This window comes from Mus musculus, chromosome 14 (assembly GCF_000001635.26).
Source record: "Mus musculus strain C57BL/6J chromosome 14, GRCm38.p6 C57BL/6J".
NCBI classification, from domain to species: Eukaryota; Metazoa; Chordata; class Mammalia; order Rodentia; family Muridae; genus Mus; species Mus musculus.
Genome location: NC_000080.6, coordinates 40,902,914 through 40,928,874, shown reverse-complemented (window position 1 = coordinate 40,928,874; position 25,961 = coordinate 40,902,914). Strand labels below are relative to the sequence as shown.

General features: G+C 49.0%; 1 protein-coding gene across 4 annotated transcripts in view; it reads left to right on the top strand.

Annotated features, from left to right (window-relative positions):
* Tspan14 (tetraspanin 14) overlaps window positions 1-22,448 on the top strand; it is a 60,647-nt gene extending 38,199 nt beyond the window's left edge. For all 4 annotated transcript variants that reach the window (XM_017316081.2, NM_145928.2, XM_006519261.2 and 1 more), the window contains 7 exons: window positions 10,195-10,245; window positions 11,926-12,072; window positions 13,325-13,495; window positions 15,388-15,513; window positions 17,718-17,762; window positions 19,171-19,290; window positions 20,746-22,448. In XM_017316081.2, coding sequence (XP_017171570.1) covers window positions 11,992-12,072; window positions 13,325-13,495; window positions 15,388-15,513; window positions 17,718-17,762; window positions 19,171-19,290; window positions 20,746-20,817 — 615 coding nt within the window. In that variant the 5' untranslated portion in view covers window positions 10,195-10,245; window positions 11,926-11,991 and the 3' untranslated portion in view covers window positions 20,818-22,448. The remainder of the gene's footprint in view (window positions 1-10,194; window positions 10,246-11,925; window positions 12,073-13,324; window positions 13,496-15,387; window positions 15,514-17,717; window positions 17,763-19,170; window positions 19,291-20,745) is intronic.
* Window positions 22,449-25,961: the final 3,513 nt, after the last annotated feature.

Genomic DNA, 25,961 nt, shown 5'->3' with positions numbered 1-25,961 from the left:
TTCACTGCAGTTTAAAAAGAAAGGTCTCATTTTAGCAGGCAGAGGAAGAGAAACTGTGCAGCAAGGCTGGGGGAGCCGTGGAAGGCCTTGTCTTTGTTCACACACAGCCTAGTTCTGTAAAGCATGTGCACTTCTCTTGGATTTGCTTCCTGAAGGTTCTTGAGGGGTATTGTCTGCAACTCAGGATTGCTTTCCCCCATAAGCGTTGACCATAGTCTCTACAAGTTCAGATAAAGCTCTTGCCTGGATCTTATTTCAAAGATAGATTTAAAATGAAGACTCCATCCCTGCTAAATACAGACAGCAGGCCTGTGTTACACCACAAGGAGAACCTTCTGCCTGTCTTTAGTTTCAAAAAAACCTTACAAATAAAATAACACTCTGCCATTGACATCCGTAATGACTTTACTACGCTTGAGCCCTAGCTCTGAACCTAACTGTGCAGCCGTACTTCTGACTGAGACAGTGGAACAGGAGGGAAGGACTATCTGAGCTCTGTGCATGACCTAGAGCCCTGTCCTTCAGGGCATCTGATACCTCCTATGTGTAGGGTGAGGGTAATTCATAGTCTGGATCGGGAAACTTAAGAACAAGGGAGAGTATTGAGAGTTTTGCCAGAACAACAAATGAGCCTCAGGCTGCTTCTGGCACTCTGGGACCAGTGGCTGCCCTTCTCCAGAGAGACAGCAAGAAGCCTGGTAGAAAGCGCAGCCCTAACCCATGCTTCAGGTGATGGAGGATTGGTCTTCCCCCTGCCCCCACTGGGCTCGAGCCATGACGAATGAGACACAGGTCTGATTGCAGTTGGTTTCCCGGCTTCCATCGGAGGTGTCCTCGTTTTCTCTCTCCCTACTCTTCCTCCTCTAAGATAAGGTCTCCTGTAGCTGTGAATGACCTTGCATTTCTGATGGTCCTCCTGGCATGGACTACTTGCTGTCTTGCCTGTTTTATATAGGACTGGAATTTGAACCTCAGGCCTGCATGCATGTTAGGCAGTCATTCTATCACCTGAGCTATGCCCTCAGCTCCTTTGCTTCCATCTTTCAAATGACACATGGCTACTACTTTAATAGTGATACAGTGTAGTTTTGGTATTACCTTTTCTTTCAAGAACTCTTGAGTGGACTTTTGCAGTTGCATGAGTTCCACAAGACTTGAACAAGGCGTCCCAGGATAGTTTGCATTCCTCTTCCATGCTACAATTGTCTCTGTAGATGTTTGTAGTTTCATGTCCTTGGGGACAATATCTTCAAAATCCGGACGGCTGCATTATCACATCAGCATCAGTGGTGTGGCACATTCAGGTTGTTGCCACACAGTCTAGCTGGTTGTGTTTTTGTAGAAACTTGTACTTGAGATATTAGGTTGTTTCAGCTTTTCTTTCTTCCAGATAAGGTTGTAGAGACTAGGTTTATGTAATACAGATTCTTCCCTGTAGGAAAGGGAGGGAAGTTATTGCCGGAATGGAGTCCCAGGAGTGAGATTAAGTGGGTCAGAAGGTGTGTACATTGATTTGACCTGGCTGACACACTTAACAGTCAAAATCACTTTTCCAGAAGAGCTGCCCCAGTACACAGGAAGTGAGCTGCCTTATCTCTTGGCATAGGTAGGGGTGTATATATTCTCAGTCTCAGTCTTGCCAAGGCTGAGGGCAGAGGGCAAAGACTGCCCTAGTCAGGGACTTCCCTAGAACTAAGGTGTGGAGTATTGACTTCCACCAGCCTCAGCCATGTGTGAAGCTCAAACTGCTAGGGAATTTATGGAAGAAGGTTGTCCTAGGAGCATGGAGGCTAGTGCACAGTACGGGGGTTGTTACATAGCCACAGGGTTCATGCAAGTCCCCTCCCCCTCTGTGTGTGTGTGTGTGTGTGTGTGTGTGTGTGTGTGTGTGTGTGTGTGTGTGGGTGTGTGTGGGTGTGGGTGTGGGTGTGGGTGGGTGCACGTGTGTGCATGTGGCTCACTGGTGTAGTAACTGTTAGAGGCCTGCCTGCTGTGTGGAGTTCCTCACTTCCATCTTGTTCACTGTGTTTTTTTCTTATTTATTTCTTCTTCAGAAATCCCCTTTAAAAATTCTGTTGAGGGTCTGGGAGAGGGCTCAGTGAATAAGTCACACTATTGCCAAAGTGAGGGCTGGAATTCAGATCCCCGGAATCCACACAAAAACTGGGCGGGTGCTCAGAAGGCGGGTCCCTGGGTCTAGGAGACCCTGGCTCAGTAAATAAAGTGAAGAACAAGGAAGGCATCCAGGACAACTAATGCCCTCTGCACATGTACTTCTTTCTGGCTCAGTCTTAGGGTTGGTTCATCCCCTGCCCTCGTCCCCCTTCCTATTCCTATTCCAGGTCATGGTATGTGTTCTCTTGCCACCACACACCCTTGTCGTGAAGCCTTTTTATTCTGTCTCATGAGCCCCTTCTGGATCCCTGGTCTCAATCCACAATGATTTCTAATATTGGCTGAGCAGTTTGTACTCCCACCAACATTGTATAAGGGCCCCTAAGCACTTAGCTTTCTTCATACTGGCCATTCTGACCAGGGAGACATGTAGTCTCAGAGTAGTTTTAATTTGTACCTCCCCGATGTCTGGGGATGTTGAACACTCAAAAAACATGTATTTCCTGAGGGGAAAGAGGCAGGTGTGTTAATGCACACCTTTAACCCCGGTACTAAGGAGTCAGACGCTGATAGATTTCTTGAGTTTGAGGCCAGAGTGAATTACATGGCAAATTCTAGGCCAGCCAGAGCTACCTGGTCAGACCCTGTGTTCTGTTCATTCAGTTCATTGGTCTGTTTATTGATTGACACTTTGGGTACTTTTTTTTTTGTATTTAATGTTTTTTGCAATTCTATATATTATAAACCCCTTAGTCTAATGTAGCTGGCAAAGTTTTTTTTTTCCCATTTTGTAGTAGGCTGTCTATTCACTCAAGTTGGGGTGTGTGTGTGTGTGTGTGTGTGTGTGTGTGTGAGAGAGAGAGAGAGAGAGAGAGAGATTTTGTCATTTCTTGAGCCTATTTTTTTGTGCTATTACAGTTCTACCCAGAAGATTTTTGCCTGTACTTGTATCCTGCAGCGCTCTCTGTGTGTTTCCCTTCCTCAGCATGAACTGTGTTTTATGCAAGGAGAGATGGATTTCACTACGTATCTCTGGCTGTCCTGGAACTCTGTAACCAGGCTGGTGTCGGAGTCACGGAGATCCCCCTGCCTCTGCCTCCTGAGCACCCTTGCTTCTTTCCTCTTCTCACTTAGGTTTTCCTCTGAATTCCTGCAGTGTATGTGGTGTCTGTCAGTCAGAGAATGTGGTGTCAGTCATTATATTCGATGTCAGTATATTTGGTGTTTGTCTTCAAGTCTTTGCTAATTCTGTCTTTGCTCTTGTCCCTTTGTCCCCTGTTTATTTCTGTCACCTTATTACGGGTCCCTTTTTTCTTTCAGTACTTTTTACCTGGAGTCCAGGTAGTTATTCGTGAACATATTCTTCTCTAATAGTATGATGTTCTAACATACTTTATTAAGGGCATGTGTCATGAATTATACTCAGTTGTCAGCTGTTAAGAACTGCTAAAACAGCTAGGCTGTAGTGACTCACGCCTTTAATCCCAGCCCTCAGGAGGCAGAGGCAGGCAGATCTCTTGAGTTGTGGCCAGCAAGGTCTACATTGAGTTCCAGGACAGCCAGGGATACAGAGAGAGAAACCCTGTCTTCAACCCCCCTCCCCTCCCCCCCCCCCAAAAAAATACCCTGCTAAAATAATACAAAAACATATCAAAATTACAGATACCCAGAATTTATGTGACTACACTAAAGGAAATCCTGTCCTCCATCTCTAGGTCCAGATGGTTTTAGTGTGATAGTGTCATGCTGGGCTTGGCTGCCTGGGGCCTTTAGGTCAGACCTGGCTCTGCTTGTTTTGAGCATAATTTTCACTGGAAGGAAGCCACATCCATCATCTGGCTCCTCCCATCATTCACCGCTAGTGGAACGGTTGCAGCAGAGTTCACAGAACGTACGACACTGAGAGTGTTTACTGTCTGGCCCTGGTTTAGTAACCTGGATTTCTCATTTTAATCATGTGTACTGGAATAGTGAAGGCAGAGACTGCCATGCTGGGGCGCTACCTCAGCCTCCCTTGGATGACTCTTCCTCCACTGTCATTCCTGGACTTCAGGTTACTGGGTCAAGCTCCAGTTATCACTGACACTGTGGAGCAGCCCTTGCCCTTCTTCTGGGCCTTTTGCTGGGTCCCCTGCATGGCTGCCGAGGGCACATCTGCTTCTTGTTCACAGCAGCCACCCATCCGGAGAGAGGAAAAGCTGGTGTGTGATAGCTTTGTGACCCTGGGCATGGTGCCTCCTGCCTTGGGCCCCATTTCCCCCATAATGAGGAAGCTGAGGAAGCTGGCCCTCGCCTCCCCTCTGGTTCTCAGACCTTTCAAACTTCCTTTGAGGGGCAGGTTTTTTCACAGTTTTAAAATCGCGTGTTTGTTAGTACTGATTGTGTGTATGCATATTTGTGTGTGTGTGTGTGTTTGCATGTTCCATGCTGTGCATGTTCCATGCTGTGCATGTGGAGATAGAGGGTAACTTTGCCGCTCTGAGGGTCCCTCGTTTCTTAATGGGCAGGGCTGTAAACCCCATTAGATACACTGTGATTCAACATTCAGCCCTCTGGGTGGAATTTCAAAGTCAACTTGCGTTTAGGGCAGCATTTTCAGCCTATGGGTTACAACCTTTTTGGGGCCGAACGACCCTTTTAGGGGTCGCCTAAGACCATCAGAAAATACAGGTATTTACATTATGATTTATTAACAGTAGCAAAATTATAGTTATGAAGTAGCAGTGGAATAATTTTATGGTTGAAGGTCCCCACAACATGAGGAGCTGTATGAAAGGGTTACAGCATTAAGAAGGTTGAGAATCCCTGGTTTAGGATCTGTGTCTTCTGGAGGCCAATCTGACCCCAAGTTTAGTTGAATCATTGGCATCTGAAAGTCTAAAGTATCTCTGGTGTTCTGTGAGCCCACACACCTTGGGATTTTCTGTTCTGGTGTATGCCAGGACCATGGTTTTGCATCCTACCTGGCAGGACTTAGGTGGCAAAGCATAGCCAGCAGAGGTACTTGACTGTCAGATGGAGCTACAGAGGCGGATGGATGGCTACTCAGCGACCTGAGATGTGTGAAGAACAAACTGGATAGTATAATTTCTTCTGGCCCTTGCTCTCTCTGGCTTTCTGTTCCTGTTCTTCCTGGCTTCTCTTCCTGAATACCACATCTCTGTTTTCCCCAGAGGCAGAAACTGAGCCTCTAGACCAGGGACCTTTTCTTAGGACACTAGTCTGGGAGCTGGGTAAGGCTGTAATAGTTACTTTCTCCATGCTGGGGTAAAATATCTGACAAAAGCAACTCAAGAAGTGAGTTTTTTTTTGGCTCATGGTTTGAGTGTATCATGGTGGTGGCAGGAGCATTAGGTGGCTGGTCACAGTCAGGAAGAAAAGAGAGATGAGTGTTGATTGATATTCCACCCATTTCACTTTATTTTTCATTCCATCCAGGACCTCTGTGAGGAACTATGGTTTTACAACCTCAGGTAAACCTCTTTGGAAATACATGTGTCTTCAGTTGATTCTAAATCATGCAGTTGGAGATGAAGATTAACAGTTACTGGGGACATACAAAATCTTCAGGGCAGCACATGCAGCTATTTGAGGAGTCACTCCAGTGACACTTCAGGCCTCAGTTCTGTACACAGGACAGCAGGGCTCCCTCTGTGTAAGCAAATTCTGTTAGAGTCTTTCACCAGCCCTTTCAGCCTGTTAGAAGGGAGGTCTCTGTTGTATGGAGGAAAGCCTAGGCGCAGGGAAGGTCCACTTGATAAAATGTTGCAGAATGAACCCTGGGATGCTGACCTGTGCTGTGTATTTATTTACTACTATTCTGGACTGCATGGTGTTTCAGTGAGTTCCTTTCTGCTTATCTCTGAGATATCTCTAAGGAGGCCCTGGTCATCAGCCCGAGTTAGTGAAGAGATTGACTGAGAACCACAGGTCAGGAGCCCAAAGCCTCAAAATGTTGCCTGACTACTGATGGAAAGACAAGATGTCTGGCGTCTACAAGAGTTTCCTACGCACTTAGAGTTAATGCAAAGGGGCAAGGCCTTTGGGTCCTGGGTGGCTGCTCCTGACCTGCTTGACATTTGGAACTTTCTCCTCCTTCTCTCCAGCAAGACTTAGACACTTTTATTGAGATTTGAGCCTCCTTAGCTAAAGTGCAGGAGGATTCTTGTGGCTTCCAGGATAAGGCAAACCTGTACCAGCTTAGGAAGCCCCACTATGACCTCTTTGTTTTTGGAAGGTGTCCTATTCTTGATCATCAACTTGACTATGCCTGGAATTAACCCAAGCTGTTGGGTATGTACACCTGTAGGGGATTTTTCTTAATTAAATCATTTCAAGTGGGAAGACTCACGTTTAATGTGGATCTTCTGAGGTGGAAAGATAACATCTTTAATCTGGGCTACACCTTCTGCTGACGGCCTGTATAAGGGCCTGGAAGATAGAAGCTTTCGTTCGCTCTTTGCTTGCTTGCTTGCTTGCTCTTGCTGACCAGCCCATTGCTTCACCCACTGACATCAGAGCCTACTTCTTTGGGATTCCTACATATACTGAAAGCAGCTGAAACATCCAGCCTTGTGGGCTGAGCAACTACTAGATTCATGGACCTTCTTTAGGTAGGCAGCTATTGGTAGACTAGCTGGACCACAGCCTATAGGGCATTCTGATAAATTCTCTTTATATATTCACTCATTCTATCCATTTCATTTCTCTACAGATGCTAATACAGAGGGGGTTGTTGTTGTGTGTGTCTGGGGCCTTCTAGATCAATTAACTCTAGGGAAGGTAGCCCAGAGAGTTTTACTTAATAAACCAGGCCCTGGAACTCCTTGAATTTTATTGGGAGCTTCTTTAACCCATTGTCCCAGTGGGACCTCCTTCTCCTGTAATTGCTCCTGAATCTCTACAAAGACTCAGAGATCCTTCTGCTCTGGTTGGGATGTAGACTCTTAGAATGCGCATTCTTAACATCTGGTTGTATAAGGTAGTTGTCTGAGAATTGTGCAGCCTAGAAACTCCTCTGTGGAATCCTTCACTGGGTCTTCTGTAGATGTTTTCTCAGGTATGGGACTCAGAATGCTGCTTGCTCTTCTGGCCCAGCACCCTGTAGGTAGTGAGATAATGTGTTGTCAGGGGTACAGCTACCCAGATGGGGTTCGTAAGTCTGTCACCAGCTAGCTGTGTGACCTTGGACAAATGTTTCTACATTTGTTCTACATCTGTGTGGGAGTTCTGGGGAGGAAGAGTCATCCACTCCTGGAGCTGCTATGTGTTTCCAGGGGCAGGTTACTTCCTTGTCTGGTCCTTTCTCAGGGTCCTTGACCATAATTGGTCTCCAGAGTTCCTGCCTTGGGCAATATTCAGTGACTTCTGCTCTGACTTGTGGCTGTAAAGTTCCTATCTTTCTGGTATGAGTTAACTTCACTTCTTCCTTTAAGACAGTGAGAGAAGATGTATTCTTATTCTTAGTCAGTGTAAGAGAAAACATTGTTGTATGGCTGTGACTGATACAGCAAGGAATCTCCTATAGGTCTTGAGGATGTGTGTGTGTGCGTGTGTGTGTGTGTGTATGTGTGTGTGTGTGTATGTGTGTGAGACATGAATGGAAGCCTGCCTGCATTTGCACAGCTTGGTATATATGCTTTGGCAGAGCAAACATCTTTCTCTTTGTTACCCCAGGGCAACACCTTTAATCCCAGCACTCAGGAGGCTGAGGCAGGAGTATCTCTGTCAGTTCAAGGCCAGCCTGCTCCACATAGCAAGGTTCAGTACAGCCAGGGTTACATAGAGAGAATATGTCACAAATGAACAAACAATACAACTCAGCGTGGGCTCACTAACACTTAAGTATATGTGGCATTAAGGCTGCTTTAATGTAGTGAAAAAATAAATGGGAATCTGTGGGAACCAGTGGGGAGGAGGGGGTAGGGGTTCTAGTGTCACTGATCAAATGTTTCAAGACAGCCTGGGCACATGGTACCCGAAGTGGGTGGTTAGGCAGGCAGGCTTGGTTTTGAATGAGAACGTGGATAGAGTAGTGTTAGATACTTGCAGTCTTATTGCCCCCATTCTGTATATGTGGTTTGGATGTGATAGGCTCTTGCCTAGCCCCAAGCAGTGGGCGAGACCCAGAAGTATGCCTGGAAGGAGAGTGGGAAGAACCCTCGGCTTCCTTTGTGGGATTCTCACATGGGCCCACTCTGGACCATCCTTCTCTGCGTGAGTGGGTTAACAGCCCTGAGCAGACAGACACCTTTGTCTGTAGAGAACATGGCTGTATGGTAGGCACGGTCCATTCGGCTTAGGATCAGGGCTACAAGGAGAACCACGCCACAGGTAGTTCTGAGTGATGGACAGGGGTCAGCTTCACATAAGAAGGCAAAGGTGGACATCTCAGGGAGATCTAGATATGAAGGAAGAGGAGGCCAGGGACTGATACCAGAGAAGAACCTTTAGGCCAGGAATGGTGCGCTGTGGTGGAATCTTAATTTTCTCCTAGGTGTGAGGGGAAGTCATTCGAGAGTTTGTAGGAGCGGGGTGACCTGCCCATAGCCATGTTCAGTAACCAGCAGCTCTGATCTGAGTTCACCCAACCAGGACAGAAGTCACTATAAAAGCTGTGTGTACCAAACAGAAGGCCTTTCCCCCATTATTCCCTAAACAATACAAGGAACACTAAATGGCTAGTGGACAGATGGTGGTGATGTTTCATGAAGGAAAAGAAGCTGGGGAGAAGTAGACTGAATCCCTGGAGACTGCAGGGAGATGGTAGGCATGAGACAGGGGAGAGCTGCAAGGCTGCTAATCGTAGGTATGGATAATAGTTAAAGGTGTGGGATTCCTGAGTCCCCTGACTGCTCAAAGGGTTCTTGCACTGTTAGGTTTGCCATCATTTAGTGGGGTCTGTAAGGGAAGGGCCGGAAGCAGGCAAGGGAGGAAGACAGCCCCGCCCGAGCTGTGTGTGCTTGCTGTCTCTGAATCTGACTGAAGAAAGAGGAATGACCAAGAGCTACCTCAATTTTAAGGAAGTCAGATGAGAAAAAGGCCTCCGACTGGGACCTTAGGGAGTAGTAGGGTGGCCTGTTGGTTTTCTTGCCATCCATTGTGAAATTGATGGCAAGGAGAGGAAGTAATCACACATGGCATCAGGGGAGAACAGAGACCTTCCCTCCTGAGAAACCCGTGTGGTGTGGGGCGGCTCAGGGAACTTGTCCGCAAGCCTCAGGATGCTCAAACAAACAAACAAACAAACAACAACAACAAAAGCAGAGCTTGTTCCATTTGTACAGCATGGGGTTTATATGCAAAACAACTATTTTGTCTTAGGACTGTGTGGTCCTATGGATGGGTCCAGTTCTCTTGGCTGTAGTGAGTGCCCGTAGGAGGGAGGTTGGGTGATGTAGTGCCTCTCTTATGCTTAATTCACTAGCTAAGAGCCCAGTATCTCCTGAGCACATGTGTGTCTCATGTTATGTGTAGGTGGGATGAGGAGGCTGCACTCTGGCCAGTGGATGACCCGAGTGGCTTCTTGTCTGTGTTTGGAGTCTGAGTCCTGGGGCTGAGATGTGAGGACGGTGGTCATGTGCTCGCCCCGTAACCTTGCCTTGCAGCTGGTCTGACCCATAAAGATGCTCAGCTGGGCCAGAAGCCACTGATCAACTCTGGCAGCCATCAGGGCTGTGGTGTCTTGACACTGAAGAGCACACTGAAGTGGGTTGAGGGTGATTGTTGGATAAGAAGGAAAGAAGGAAACACTCTCTGTCAGCATAACAGTCAGTCTCCTGTGGCAGTCTCTCAAGGACTGACCTAGAGATCTTTACCTCAGCTACCTCAGCGCTCTGCGGTTCAGTGTCTGGAGTAGAAATCAGCTGTCAGCTGTAACGGGGAGGTAGGTGCTGCTTATCGGCAATCTCCATGTCCCTTGGTGTAGAGAGCTTCTGTCATTTGCAGGATTCAAATGCCACCTTGGACAGAACACAGGAGCACCCAACTGGAATGTAGACTTTGTTCTAGTGCTGGTTTCTGACCTTACTTTTCTCTTCTCCTCCTCCCCCCGCCCCCCCCCCCCCCCGCCCTCCCCAGCTGGCTGGAGTTGTCTTCCTTGGAGTCGGGCTGTGGGCATGGAGCGAAAAGGTAGGTGGAACCTTGACCAGGCCCAGAGCCATCGGACTTGAATTGTCCCCTCTTCTAGCCTGTTGAGTAGTCACTAGCTGCAGAGAGGGTTTGTAGCATTAGCCATCAGAAAGAATGTGCCTCCGAGGTTGTGTGTGGTGCTGGAGGTCACTAGGCCAGCACTAGGAGAGTTGGGTGGGCGGTTATGAGCTCTGAGAGTATGGATCTGTTCCCATCCTGTTTCCAGAAGCCCCGAGTAACCCCAAAGCCAGCCTGGGGCTGTCCCCTAAAACCCGTCACATGCCTCTGGGAGCGAGTGAGCAGTCTTGTTTACTCCCAAAGTGCTTGCGCTGGCCTGCAGAGAAGGGGGTAGGACTCGGTTTTGTGCCCCATGTGCTGCTTGCCCCTGTGTGACGGAGGGGACCCCAGCCTCTTATTGTGCAGACAGACAAAGGGGCAGTTGGTATTCTAAGGGGTCAGATCTCCAGGGGCAAGGTGGAGTCATAATGCTGACCTTACCCATGGTAGGTTAATGCTAGTAGCTTAGGTGCTGAGATCTGGAAGGAGGACCAAGGAGAACCCGGAAGCTGAAGCACCCTCTGTGCCTGTAGTGGAACCTGTCACTGCTTCCAGGAAAAAGGAAGCAGCACAGTTTGGTCTATGAGTTTTTATGTGATGGTCTTAGGAACAGAGTAAGGTCTGCTCTTGAGCCAGTGCACCTTTCTTAGAGACCTGTTCACCACTGATGTGAAAACTGGAGTACAATGTCCCAGTGACCTGCAAACAGCAACCATGCATAACAGCGCCACCATGTGGCTGTATTTGGCACTGCAGCAGACTTGACCTGGATGAGCCCTGAATCCTAGAGCTGGTTACACAGCTGCCTAGCCTGACAGCTCTTTTCTCTTTGAGTACCACAGAATCTATCTGTCCTTTGTAGATGCCACTAGGCACTTATAACTATATGTATTTTAAAATTTTTACTGATTTTTTTTGGGGGGGTGGGGGTGGGGTGGGGTATGTATATGCTTAGTAGAAGTAAAAAACAACCTACCTAGGTTTGGTGTTCTCCTTCCACCATGTGGGTCCTGGGGATTAAACTCGGGTTGCCAGGCAAGGCAGCAAGTGCCTTCACCTGTTGAGAGCCATCTCACCAGCCCCTGACTATACGTGTTTAAATAAAAGTGATAAACCAATTCTTGTTGTCCCTAGCCTCTTTCCAAGTGTTTTTATTACACGTACAGCCAATGATTCTCTTTGGGTGGTGCTAACAGGATCATAGACACGTTTATGGGCAACACTCTCTCATCATCTACCCTTGCTGGGTCGGTTTCCTCAAAAATGTTCATTGTGAAGCTGCTTGTAGCCAGTTGGGCCGTGGCCTAGGACTCCCCTTCTCTGAGGCCTGGCCAAGGCACCTCGAAGGCCACTGAGGAAGCTGGGTCTGTGCTCACAGGAGCCCCCAGCCTCGGTATGAACCAGGAACTTCATGTAGACTGTCTAAGAGCTGTAGTGGACAAGGACTGTATACTCAGGGGCCCCAGGGAGTGGGCAGGAACACACTCTGGCCTGGCTCTTGATGACAGAGCTGAGCTGTGTGAAGCAGACCCCTGGCTTCAGCAGCTGGCTGACATAACTTGCCCCTAGGGCCTTGACTCCATTCTAAGGACACTGCTACCTTTTATCCTCTGCTTCTCTCAGGGTGTGCTGTCCGACCTCACCAAGGTGACCCGGTTGCATGGAATCGACCCCGTCGTGCTGGTCTTGATGGTGGGCGTGGTGATGTTCACACTGGGATTCGCAGGCTGTGTCGGGGCCCTCCGAGAGAACATCTGCCTGCTCAAGTTTGTAAGTGATGCTGCAGTGGGACGCAGTCTATGTATACTAGAGATACCAATACCGGCTCACGTCTGTTTTCTGGCCGCACAAGGAGGGAACAGTTCTTTGAACGTGCTGCCTCGCTAAGAAGGAAGATTTTAAGGAGAAAAGCCCAGCTGATGGTTCCTCACTAGGGAAGTGGGGTCTCCTGGAGTTGCCAGCTAATTGCGGGGGGGGGGGTGTTGGGGGGGTGGGGGGTGGGAGGGGGGGTGGGGGTTCTGCTCACCTCCTTGGCTCTATGGCTCTCCTGAGAAGTTCTAAAGGAATTGTTTATCTGCTGTTCACCTTTGTCCTTCCTGGCTAAGATCAAACGATGTGGCCAATGGCTTTAAGAAATCCTTTCCCTCCTCCTGCGTGTGAATCTGTTGGCTGTGCAGTGTAGTTCTTAATTTTCTGGCAGAATCACGAATTACTAAGAGTTTAGTTTTATATTTAGATACAACTTCATATTTAAATGTATTCAGTTAAAATTAAATAGCACCTGGTGAGGAAAACACTTTTGTTTTCTTTATGGTCTATTATTTGTTGAGCTTATTAGGTCAGTCTTTCTTCATTTGGAAAGCAAAGCACACACTCCTCCCTAGATCGCCCCCTCCTTAATAATCCTGTGTTTTGTATCTCCTTTCCACATGAGCAGGCTGTGCGCACTGGCGCATGCTTGCGGCTCTTATCTGGTTTTCTTGGGAAGCTTCCTTCACATTTCCAAGCTGGGTCAAAGCTTCAAGGCTCCCGATAGCAGCATGTCACCATGACCTAGAGAGGTCTGTATGTAGCTGACAGTCCTGCTTGCCCAAGATAGCACTGATCCCTCCAGCGTGGTAATGAACTCTGCAGGGATCTTAGGTGTCCTGTGTAAGTTGTTTCAGACAAGCTCTATGTCCAAGTCTTAGTTTCCACATCCGTAAAGTGGGAGTGAAAGACTCGATGTCTAGGATGGTTGAGTGGAGGGTGGGGCAGACAGTGCCTGGGTAGGGCTCTACACGGAAAACAACTGACTTCTTTCTCATCAGGTGGAGGTGGGGGAGGGCTACCTCCTAGGCAGTGATGGCTCAGAGCTTTGTCCTTCCTCCTCACTTCTCTCAGCTACCAGCTGTGCCATATGTGCACGGGTAGTGGTGAGTCCCATGTACCGAGGAGGTGGCGTGCTGCAGTAGGTGGTCCGCTGCGTCTGAGCGTCTGCCAGGCTGGGGATGCTGACTACCTTTCTCCTTTGCCCTCGCAGTTCTGTGGGGCCATTGTGCTCATCTTCTTCCTGGAACTGGCCGTGGCCGTGTTGGCCTTTTTATTCCAAGACTGGGTGAGAGACCGGTTCCGGGAATTCTTCGAGAGCAACATCAAGTCCTATCGGGATGACATCGACCTGCAGAACCTCATTGACTCCCTTCAGAAAGCTGTAAGCTCTGCCCCCGCCCAACAGGCCTCCTGCTAGAGCACGCCCTTCCCACCTCTGCTTAGTCTCGGATGCCCTGCAGCTGAGATGGCTTTTCTGCCACAACATGGCAGGGAGGTATGGAGCATGCCCCAGCCTCTGGTCAGCCTCTGGTCAGCATCGCTGTGCTCAGCTGCTGGCATGGCAGTTCGGGGTCCCTCTCAGCCTGCGTTTTGGATTGGCCAGACAACTTTATCTCCCATTCCTTCCTTTTGGGTCCAGTCTTCCCTAGCCTTTCATGATAGCCATGTTGCTAGTCAGAGACCTCCCCAGGACCTTGGCCCTGTGGATATAGAGGGGATACAGAGGACAGAGCTCCTCCCCCTAGGACAGTGACTCACTGTAGAGCTATTCCTGTATTCTTCCTCTCTGGGACCTTTTCTCCTTCCTGTTTGAGAAGAACAGACTGCCTTGGGGAAGCCTTCTCCATGGAGGGATGTGACCTCTCTGGAACTTTCCCCAGGGAGCTGACTAAGCAGGCTTCGGCTGTGTCCCTCAGCCTTCCTGCCCCTTCCCCTTGCTTGCAGCTGCACCTGGAAACTTGAATCTCTGGTTGCTCCAGCTCCTGGGGCGAACCACTCCCTGGCACTGTGGCCTGTTTGATCTGCCTCTCCCAGAAGCCCGGCTTCTGAAATGTCTTTTCCAAGGAACACTTGGTTCCAAAGAGAAAATAAACCAGCAAGCACTAAAAATAACTGACCCACTATTATTAACCAAAACTTGTTTACCCTGTTGCATGTAGCATGGGGGTCCAGGAAAATCTGTTTACATAAGCAGAGAGACTCCTGTGCGTTGTTACTGACTCGGGAGACTCCCTAATCCTAGTGACCTCGCTACGCCTTGTCTGTTCAGTTCTTTCTTCTCTTTTGTGTTCAAATGGCCTTGGGTCTGCTAGTTTCTCGAACTTTCCCCTGCTCTTTCCTAAGAGAAGTCATCCCTGCCACCGGTCTGTCCCAGTCTGTTTTGAGACAGGTGAGACAGGATCTTGTTATGTAGCTTAGGCTGCCCTCAAGCTTGCAGGCCTCAACCTCCGGATTATTGGAATTGGAGGAATGTGCTCTACCGTGCCCAGCTTCCTATCTTCTAAAATGTAAGAGGCACCCACTTAGTTCTAGGGCTTGTGATAAAACATTAGGTGGTCATTAAGTCATTAAAGCATCCTGCATAGTGGAGGAGTAGGAATGGCGAAGATTGGATTTCCACTGGAAAGTTGGGTGTGAGGGAGGCAGAGATCCTGCTGGCCTTTGTTTTGGCGGCAGAGGTCATAGATCTCTGGTGAGTGATTCTGTCACATTGATGATGTTCTTAGTGTGCTGGGTGCCGCACACTTGTAGGCCGATAAGGGCTTTTGTCAGCTGCACTAGGTAATGAGGAGTGGAGGGTGGGACTCCTGGTCAAGTCAGACGGTTAATGAGTGGTTAATGAGTGCTGCTGTTTTCACTTTAGTTGTAATTAATCCCTGTTGTAAATGATCAACAGCTGCCTTTATATAAAATGGCCAAGAAGGTAACTAGGGCCAGCGTGGCCTTTTATCATGGAGAAAGGCCTGTTCCTCACTTCGGCTGTGTTCTCTGGGGTAGGAGAGGGGCATATCAATGGGTCTTAATGGAGAAGGGGTGTAGCTTGCATGGGCTCTGTCAAGGAGTGCCTCGGACTTAGCATGCTAGCTAGACTAGCTCGACTTGGTCCCCATGGGAGTCAGCATGGCTGCAGTTTCCCTCTTAATGCATTACCATTTGTGGGTGTCATTCAGTATCTGAGCCTTTCTGTCTGTAAATGGGAACATAAGAACACCTGTGTTGAGTCAGAGATCTTGGCCCCCGTCATGTGATTTTTGGCAATACTTATAATTTCAGAATCAGTGCTGCGGGGCTTACGGCCCTGAAGACTGGGACCTCAATGTCTACTTCAACTGCAGTGGTGCCAGCTACAGCCGAGAGAAATGTGGGGTACCCTTCTCCTGCTGTGTGCCAGATCCTGCAGTGAGTATATGCCACTTCTGCAGCCCCGCAGCTCCTGCCACTTCCAATGCCATCCAGGCTGCTACTTTTCAGCACACTGATGCTGTATGGTACATGCCCTTGGCTTCCTCTTACCGCCCTGGGTCCTTGCAACTCTGAAATCCTGTGCATACATTCTGGAACCCTTCTCTGTGGTGCTCTGTGCTAGATAAAAGGAAAGATCACCTTTCCTCACGCTAAGTTCTGCCTTACCGTGAGGGCGGTGTGCTCCGGTCCTGCCCGCTTTCAGAACTTCTCCGCACAGTGTCCTCATTGCTCAGAGGCTCTCAGGAATGGTGAGGTTGCACATCACATGTGGCGGGGGCTGGGGCTGGGAGGCAACAGCTCCATGGTTAATCCTTTTCTAGCCTTTTCTTCACTTGCTTTCATTCCTAGCCTTAGGCCTAAATCCTTGAGCTTCGGGAAGTTGAGCACTTTGGGTAACCTGGGAAGAAACTCTGTTTCACCCGAGCAGAGATCTGCCCCGCGCAGGCTTCTGCACAGCCCTGTGGTGCCTAGTCACGGCCCCTCAGAAGCAAGCCTTCACTGTTAGGACCTTCTGCACAGCCCTGTGGTGCCTAGTCACGGCTCCTCAGAAGCAAGCCTTCACTGTTAGGACCTTCTGCACAGCCCTGTGGTGCCTAGTCACGGCCCTCAGAAGCAAGCCTTCACTGTTAGGACCTTCTGCACAGCCCTGTGGTGCCTAGTCACGGCCCTCAGAAGCAAGCCTTCACTGTTAGGACCTTCTGCACAGCCCTGTGGTGCCTAGTCACGGCCCTCAGAAGCAAGCCTTCACTGTTAGGACCTTCTGCACAGCCCTGTGGTGCCTAGTCACGGCCCCTCAGAAGCAAGCCTTCACTGTTAGGACCTTCTGCACAGCCCTGTGGTGCCTAGTCACGGCCCCTCAGAAGCAAGCCTTCACTGTTAGGACCTTCTGCACAGCCCTGTGGTGCCTAGTCACGGCCCTCAGAAGCAAGCCTTCACTGTTAGGACCTTCTGCACAGCCCTGTGGTGCCTAGTCACGGCCCTCAGAAGCAAGCCTTCACTGTTAGGACCTTCTGCACAGCCCTGTGGTGCCTAGTCACGGCCCTCAGAAGCAAGCCTTCACTGTTAGGACCTTCTGCACAGCCCTGTGGTGCCTAGTCACGGCCCCTCAGAAGCAAGCCTTCACTGTTAGGACCTTCTGCACAGCCCTGTGGTGCCTAGTCACGGCCCCTCAGAAGCAAGCCTTCACTGTTAGGACCTGGGCAGGATCCTTGGTCTGGGAGAGGCCTATTTGCTGAGGTTGGGCAGTGGTATCTTAGGTGTCCAGGAATGTTTGAAAAACACCAGTGTAGCCAGTGTATTGTGTGCAATGTCATCTACTAGCAGAAAGGTTGACAAACTGTGGCCCAAGGCCCAATGAGGCAAAATACTTTCCATTACTTTTTGGTGGTTGTTGTAGTCCAGTTTTGCATTGCTATAACAAACCCTCTGAGGAGAGGCTTGTGGGCTCAGGGGAAGAATGCATGCTTACTATGCAAGGAGTCCTAACACTAATCCCTAGAATTTAAAAAGAGTCAGCTGGCTTGCAGTGCTGGATGCTTTCAGAGCTGTGGCACCTGCTGGAGACAGCAAGGAGCACATAGGCTGCCAGCTCTGTGGCTAAAGAACAAAACAGAAGGCAACTGTTTCCTTCCACCTAGATTCCATTTCCCAAAGGTTCTACTGCCTCCTGCAGCAGCACTTGGGACTAAGACTTTGGGGATATTCTGCATCCAAACTCAAACATGGCTGAAGGGAAAAAGAAGTATAATATTTTGTGATGTATGAGAATTGGTATGAAATTCAGATTCCATTGCCCTTAGTTTTCCGGCACTATAGCCAAGCTTGATAGATCATGGTTGTCCAAGTCTAGCTTATGTGCTGTCCAAGTCTGTGTTCTTGCTGGTGAGGTACAATAAGTCCTGAGTCTACAGCTTGCATCTACAAAATTTACTGCTGAAACAACACAGATGTGGCTCACTGACCCCTGTTCTAGCCTAGAAGGGGAGCAGGCAGTTGACCTCAGGGTGTGAGCTGTGATGTAATTTCTGTGTAATTTTTGCACATGTTTCTTGGTGCTCAGTTGTGATTGTTCTAGTGCCTCCTCCCACCGGGTTTTTGACAGGTCTTTGGAGTGACTAAGTTTTCTGCTTTTCCTACAGCAAAAAGTCGTGAACACACAGTGTGGCTATGATGTCCGGATTCAGGTAAGAATACCAACACACACTCTTAAAGGATCCGAGGAACCGTTTCTTAAGCTTGAGTATTATAGTCTAATCTCCTGCTTTAGAACAAGTGCAGATTGGAGTGCAGAAACAGGAAGATGTGATTAGAAGGTGCCACGTAAGCCAGAAGTGAGCGGAGTCTGGGTGGCCTGCTGTGCATGTGTGCACGTGCATATACACATGTGCTTGTGTGAACGTGCATATACATGTGTACTTCTAGCATATGAGAATTCAGCAGTAAGACACAGTTTAACCAGAATGTAGCACCGGACACTGAATTTGCCAGCGCCTTGGTGTTAGGCTTAACCCTCCATGGTGGTGAGAAAGAAGTTCCTGTCACTTTAGGCCACTATGGTACTTTGTTGTAGCATCTCAAAAGACCAGAGAGATGCATCTGTATGAAACCTAGTGTCCTGTTAAGAATGTCATCGCCACTTGGGGCAGCCATAACAAAATGTAGAGACTGGCAGGCTTACATGACACTTATTTTGTCACAATTCTGGAACTTAGTAGGTCAAGATCAAGCTGTCACCTGAGTTGAGTCCTTCTGAGGCTTCTTAGGAAGGCTCTGTTCCAGGCCTGTCTTCCTGGCTTGGACATCTCCCCGCCTCTCATGACTTCCTTCTGTGTGTACTACTGTCCTAATCTCCTCTTGTATGGACAGAGGTCAGTTGATCAGACCATACCCTGGTAGCCTCATTGAAACTTAGCTCTGTAAAGACCCGTCTTCAAATACAGTCACAACCTGAGGTTCAGAGGTTTGGAATTTCAGTGTGGGAGCATGATGGCACAGTGTATTCCATAATACCTCTAACATCTCTGTTAACGTGGAGGGAGATGATGGGAAAGAAACTGAGGTTGATTGCCACTTATGAGGTAGAAAGAGTGGGGTGTGTACTGGGACAGTGTCCCCATGCACTGACAGGTTTTTTAGGGGGATTGACAGAAAAGGAGCTGCCTGACTCTCTCCCAGAACCAAGCTTACCAGTAGGAGACAGAATCTAAAGAGCCACTGCCCTTCTTTCTTCCACCTTCTGTGACTCCGAAAGCATGGAATCCCCTTTCCTCTTCACCTTGAGAGACACATTTTTAATTCCAGGCTGCAGATTACCTTGCATCTCCAGATGTGGAGATTCAGAGCAAATTCATCTTTGGTGCTGAGAACCTTTAGTTAGATAGGCAGGATGGCTGCTTGCCCTGGGAGGGGCCCAGACTGAACATGAACTGAGGTGTTTCTCAGGCAGGGTTTCTCCTGTGGTCCTCGTCCAGCCCCCTTAGACCATCATCTACATGCTGTGCTTTGTCATGCCCCATACAGAGCTAGGCTGTCTTGGGGCAGTGCAGGGATTGTGTGTGCTCAGGCTGAAGCCACTGTGCTGTTTCTCTGCAGCTGAAGAGCAAGTGGGATGAGTTCATCTTTACAAAAGGATGCATCCAGGCTCTGGAAGGCTGGCTGCCCAGGAACATCTACATTGTGGCTGGTGTCTTCATTGCCATCTCACTGCTGCAGGTATGACCCAGAATTCAAGCACTGGGCCCTTAACACGTGGCATGCTGTAAAGGAATCTGGCCTAGGAAATAGGATGTCCAAGGTCAGGTGCATAACATATGTGTGTGTGTGTGTGTGTGTGTGTGTGTATGTGTATGTGTATGTGTATATACACATGAGGTAGTAAGAGTGGGATGTGTACTGGGACAGGCATCCCCACATATGCACATGCACACACACAGTGTGGTGGCACCTGTACATGTTTGTTGTTAGAGTCCGTGCCTAGGATAGGTCATGGCCCCTATGTCCCCACAGTCTGCTACCTGAAGGGAGCCCCTTTTAGGGCAGACAAATGGGACAGCTGTGTCCTTGTCTTTAGGGCCCACATCTTTATATGGTATTGCCTGTGTAGTAGTCAGAGGATTGGGGTGCATGGCCAGGAACTGGCCCACTTTGCGGTCCCACCCTTTTGGCAGATGGAAGTAGCAGGAATTAAGGAGGTGTCAGGAATCTATAGAGTGGGAGGTGTCTCTTACTATTAACCGGGGCAGTTATCCCAGAACTTCCTTGTCCCTGTCCCCTGGCTGGGCTTCCAGGAGTCTTTCCTCACACAGACTCTCCCTTGGCTCACGGCCTGGCCCAGGGGTGAGTGGAGCGGCTGCTGCCCACAGGAAAATCTAGAAAAACGTCAAGAGTTCAGTTACATCAGAGAAACTGTCAGTTTTCTTAGGGCTCATGTGTACGAGGCACCGCCTCCCTTTGCGCATCTTGTGGCACAGTGAAGGCTGCAATTTCATGGAGAGTACACGCTAGGCAGCTCTGCCTTCAAGAGCTGGACTTGGGTGCAGCCACACCATATTTCTGTATTCACTGTGCCATTATATTGAATGACAACAGAACACTGGAGAAAAGCTTGTGGAAAAGCAAAGAAGACTTGTGTGAAGTGAGACTGGGCTCAGTTATGAAGCCAAGAGCTTATGGGGTGGGGAGACAGACAAGCACACCAAAGCTTACCATGTTTATGGTTGTCTGTGTAGACAGAAAACCGCACCCTTCCCTCATAACATGCCTGTCTGCTAAGGTCAGGATATGTCTGCAGATATCAGGGCCATGGCCGGGAATTACTCTCTTGGCAATTGGGCCGACAGGGTGACTGGCTCTGAATAGTTGGTGTTATTTTACAGTTTGACCTAGAGCTCAAGTATGTGGGTCCTGCCTGGTATGTGGCATTTTTACTCCCTGGGGTCAGGGCAAGCATCTGTTTCACTCTGTGATGCTTTTTCTGACCTCTTCCATGCTTGAGGGATGCTACAGCTTACCCCAGGGTTCGTTTTCCATGGGGTGGGTCATCTTTGTGGTTTGCTCAAGCTTTGCTACCTTGCCCTTGACCGGGTAAGAGAGGGGAGGTAGCCTCCACCTGCTCACCTCTGCTCCCTGCCTTCATTTTGAACCGCTGATCTTTGGCTTTGGTTTCAGATTTTTGGCATCTTCCTGGCGAGGACCCTGATCTCAGACATCGAGGCAGTGAAGGCAGGCCATCACTTCTGAGAAGCAGATGCAGCAAATGGAGTTGAGCCACATGTAGAGGTCAAGCCTTTCACTGTCCAGCAGCAGCAGCAGAAGTCGACATTAGCCACCCACAACCAGACCCCAGTCTTCGGCATCAGTGTGATATGACCTCTCAGTTTCTTCTTGCTGGTGCTGAAGACCAAGGCCCCTTCTCATCTGCCCACACTTGACATGGCATCTCTGAAAAGGGCTTGCCCAGAGACAGAGAATGTGTTTTTATGTGGAGTAGTAACTCTGAGGACAGATGGCTCCCATGGCTGCAGGAAAGGCTTGATGGCCCTTATGGAGCCCAAGAGCATCTGCAGGCCTCTGCCTCCTCAGTAAGGCTTAGGTAGATGCTCAGCTCATATCTTCTGTGGGTATAGCATCAGTATGGGACCAGCACTGAGGACAAGGCTTCTGGTTCCATCTGATCAAGAAGGAGGAGGAGGGATGAGTGGTCTAGTGGTACCCTCGTGCCAACAGGGTTCGTGGTGGTGCAAACATGCCAGGGGTTTGCAGAATCCTCAGCCATGTCCAAGTGAATTATGCCTGAGCCAGCCATAGCCGGTCCTGGGGAGCACATCACCACTGCCTTCCAAGCCTACACTGCTCTCCCAGGGTAGAACAGCCTCGTTTCTCCATAGCATTAAGCCCTACTGAGGGCCAGCTCTCCTGTTCTTATAGTGTGTAAATAGTTTATTTATAGGGGTAAGAGTGTTCCTTCACCATATCTTCATAGCCTCTTCCGTCTGGCATTCTTTTCTCAGCAGCCTTACCCAGTGTCTGGGACCAAGCTGTCCTTTTCAGTTCCCCGAGTGTCTTAAGAACCAGCTGTGACAGCTTCTCCCTCTGGTTCACATCCCCTCCATGCGCCCCTGCTTGGCTTCCCTGTCTTCTGGTCTCGGTGCTACTGAAATGGCCACCAGAACTTGAATCCTGACTGACCCTTTCTCCTTCCCCGCTGCCCTCCAGGGAGCCCCAGCTCCTGATTGCCAGCTGGAAACTGGGTTCCTCTCACGACCACATACAGCTAGTGGCCCAAAGTATGCTGTCCCTGGAGGGCAACGCTCCTGCAGCCAGGCCCTGGCAAGCACAGACAGCTGGTGCTGTGTGGAATGCTCAGTGCATCTTATCTCTAACTTCCGTGGTGACTCCCCCACCCACATGCCGTGTTCACTGTCAGCACTGTTCTGAGGCTGCTCTTGAAAATGATGTCTGTCTTACGTACTGGATACTCCGAGGCATGCTGGCGTCTGTCCACCTGGGGCTGGGCTACTCTCTAGTGCTTCTTTATAACTTGTATCTGTCCTTACCGTTCAGGGATTGAGTACTACCTTCAGTTACTTGCCGAAGTGTACATTCTAGTGTGGTGTATACTGGTGATACTGGTGGGGGTGTGTTCATGATGATGATGATGTTATAATTTTCTAAATAATTCTCTATAGACTAGAGGAAGAAGAATGCTTGTGTTTTTAGGAAGTGTGCAGCTTCTCTTTGACCTGCCAAACTCTTTTATGGAATATATCTTTATATTAATGCTGTTGTTTGGGTCTTTTTTTTTTTTTTCCTTTCTGGTTTGCAATCACTATTAAAACAAAAAAGCATTAAGCATTTTGGTGATAAATTGAGCCACTGAGTCAGGTGTGACTGGTGTACAGGAACCCAGTGGTTGAGGCAAGCCATCGTTTGCACATTCTGACAAATTCCATGTATCCTCCACATTCTCCCTGCAGTTGAAACTAGGTGGCTTACAGCTTTGCCATTCTTGGCTGTAAGCATCAGCTGCGTAACTTTCCTCTCCAGGACTCAAGGAAGGATTATTCTCAGTTAATTTTGGTCTAGCCTTGGCAGTATTGCCCATCCAGGCAAAAGTTCATGGTTCCAGACAGGACACTGTTGCTTGCACGAGCTGTAGACTTGCTGGTGATCTATAGTAGGTGGGGTGGATGGTCATTGGCCCTGCTGGAGGCCATGGAGAGTAGACACTCCCTGCTGGCGTGTTGACACCAATGGCTTCGGGCAGCTCTTACTGTTCCTGCGGACTTGCAAACTGGCCCATTTGGAGTCTTGCCCTGTGTCACATATCCTTGTTTAGGATTCATGGCTTCCAGGGTTGGGCTTGTTTCCCAGTTAATTTTTTAAAACGAGGAGGTCACTTCAGTGATCTCCTCTGGCTAAATGAACAGAAGTGGAAGATGAGGGGAACGGTGTCCGCAACATTTCCTGGCGTACCCTGAGCACCCGTCCTCTCTGTCCTCTTAGGCTGAGGAGCCAGCGTGGGATCCCTGCACATCCTCCTCTCCCACTCGAAGCTCCAAGGCTCTTGCCCTTCTCTTGTTCTCTCCAACTCTGCTTGGGACTCTACCTTCCTTTCCCTAGGCAGTTTCTGACTTGGGTCACTGGGCCTTCCTCTCTCCCACCTTTCATTCTCTACATGGCCGGTTGTTAAAACCTCTTGACCACAATGGCACCTAATGTTGAACTACTCTCCCCAACATCCCTGGTTCTAAGGTGCAGGCACACTGCTTCAGACTCTCCTAAGTGTCCTCATGCCTTGGTTGTTCCTGCCCTATTCAGCAGGTCTGCAAGGCTGCTAAGGGTAGAGCCCTGAGCCAGGCAGAAAAACTACGTACATCGCTCCCCAAGAAGCTAGGCACAGTGTTCGTACCTAACTAACGTGACAAATCGTTAAACACAAAATCTTCCAGGAATGGAGGAAGTGCTCAGGGTACATAAGTTAATAAACTCATTTGGTTCACAGAGCAGTTCCGAGAAAGCCATATTCATGACCAAAGCATAAATTTCAGAGAAAGATAGCTCCTTGCCACCCTTGCATCCCCTCAGTGTAGCTTCTGCCCAGTGACTAGCCTAGGTACAGCCCCATTCCCTGAGGGTGTTCCAAGAAGCTCCTGGGGCTATGGAGGGCTGCAGCCATTTGGCAAAGGTGGAGTGTAGATCCTCTTCTCTAGCTGGATTGGATACTTGATGGGAAAGTTACCCACAATGAGTAGGGGCACTGCCCTGGCTTGCAGCTCTGGCAATGGGCAGTGGGTTCATTTTTCTAAGACCCAAATTCAGGTAGTACTGTGTTCAGTCAGCAAACTGCTCTCTGATCTGTGTGAAGCACTAGTTTCCCCAAAGCACAGTTGTTGGGAAAGGCCAGAGTTGTCAGTCACATGGAAGCTCTTGGATGGGTTTTCTATGCTGAACAGTGCAGGATCAGACACTTCCTTCTTTTAAGAGACATGTTGGAGGCCTCTGAGGCAGCATGTCGGCTGCTCCTGTTAGAAGGCTCCTCTGCAGAGGGAGGAAGCCTCAGTGTCTGCATGAGGGACGACCACTTGATTGCTTCCCGGCTCATAGCGTCAGACATGCCAGAATTGGTTTAACTTCCCCAGCTCTGACAAGAAAGAATGTACATGACCGTGGCTGGACTTTTGTTCCAGTATTACGTTTCTCTGTGTCCCTGAGACTCTTGGGTACCACGTTGTTAGCCTGGAACTTTGGGAATAGCCCACCGCCCCGTTGTGATCTTCGTGGAGGTGCTTGTGTTGAACGTGCCCAGGGTGGGTGGCGGTGGCAAACTTTGTGAGCTGAGCTTATTCATGTAGCGTGTAAAAGTGCCCGTCCTCCTCAAAGCAAGGTAAAGGGATCGCCCTTTGGTCAGTTACTCTTGGTGTCTCCAGGGACCTCCTGGAAAATGTCAGATGAGTATTATAAAATGGGCTGGGGGTGGGTGGGGAGGGCAAGAAAAATGGCTTAGGAATTAAGAGCATTTGTTGCTCTTCCAGAGGAGGGGTTTAGCTCCCAGCACACACAGGGTAGCTCACAACCGCTTGTAACTCCAGCACCCTCTTGGGAACTGTGGGCACTATGCACACATGAATCGTGCAATTACAGAGGCTGTGGGCACTATGCACACATGAATCGTGCAATTACAGAGGCAAGCAAATTGCCCATATATACATAATAAATAAATCTTTTTTAAAAAGAGGCAAAATCCTGGGAGAGCTTTAGGAGATTGTTAAGGGATGTCTGTGGGGGATGCTCGCTTCGGAGTGAGAGGACACAGCTACTCCCTACAGAGCTCTGAGAATTATTTCTTCACTTGGCTTTCTTCTATATTCTGTGCCTCATTTCCCAGCAGGGGCTTCAAAAACATAGCTTAATGACTACCACACTAAATTATCACCTTGGACCATCCTTTTTGTCACCTCAGACTTTTAAGTTTCATCCTTTTTAACATAAGTAGAAGCTATCTAAATGGTGCAAAGTGAAAAGTATGTTTTCTGTTACCCGAAGACAACTACAGTTAAGGATCCTTCCAGAAAGTGTCTTTGGATCTTTATCCAAATGGGAGTCTTTTTTTTCTTTCTTTTATTTTGGGGGGGGGGGTCAGTTTTCTGTAGTTCTTTTTATGTATTGATCAGGTACGTTCACTTGGTTAAGCCACACAAGTAAGTGGCCGTTGCTCTCCAGGGGATTATGTTTGCAGTTCCAGGTAATAGAAAACCCTATTAACCCAACCTGAACAATGAGTGGAGGGTTTTAGCTCCTGAAACTGGAAAGTCCAGAGGCAGCGCGAGTTTCAGGGTTGCTGTGATCCAAGTGACTCAGTGAGGTCAGCAGGATCTGGTTTCCTGTTCGCTGTCTGCCAGTGTCTTCATCGTCGGAGATTGGGGGTGGGGGTGAGGAGGGGGGCTCCACTTGAGACTGCCTCTAGCCTCCGTGATGGGTCATCACGGTAGTGAGGTCAAGGAGGGTCAGCCTGCCTCCATGTCTGCTCCTTCTGCTTCACGCACATGTTAGGAAATGACCTTCCCTGTAGGATGCTGGGAACGCTGCGGTGTGAGTTTCCCGGTATCCTCCTGTGGGCTTTGCTCTTACAGTGTTTATTTAATAAATAAACACACAGATTTCAAAACAAAACACAGAAGGTGCCTCAGTATGGGCTGGGGAGATGGTGCTGTGTGTAAAGGGACTTTTTGGGTAAAGGGACCCGCATTTGCATGAATGTCTGCAATCCCGCTGTCCCTACCGAGACAGGCAAGGTGTAGACAGGGATATCCCAGGAGGCTTGGGAGTCAGCTAGTCTGGCCTGTTCAGTAGAAGAACAAAGAGACCCTCTCTCAAGGTGGAAG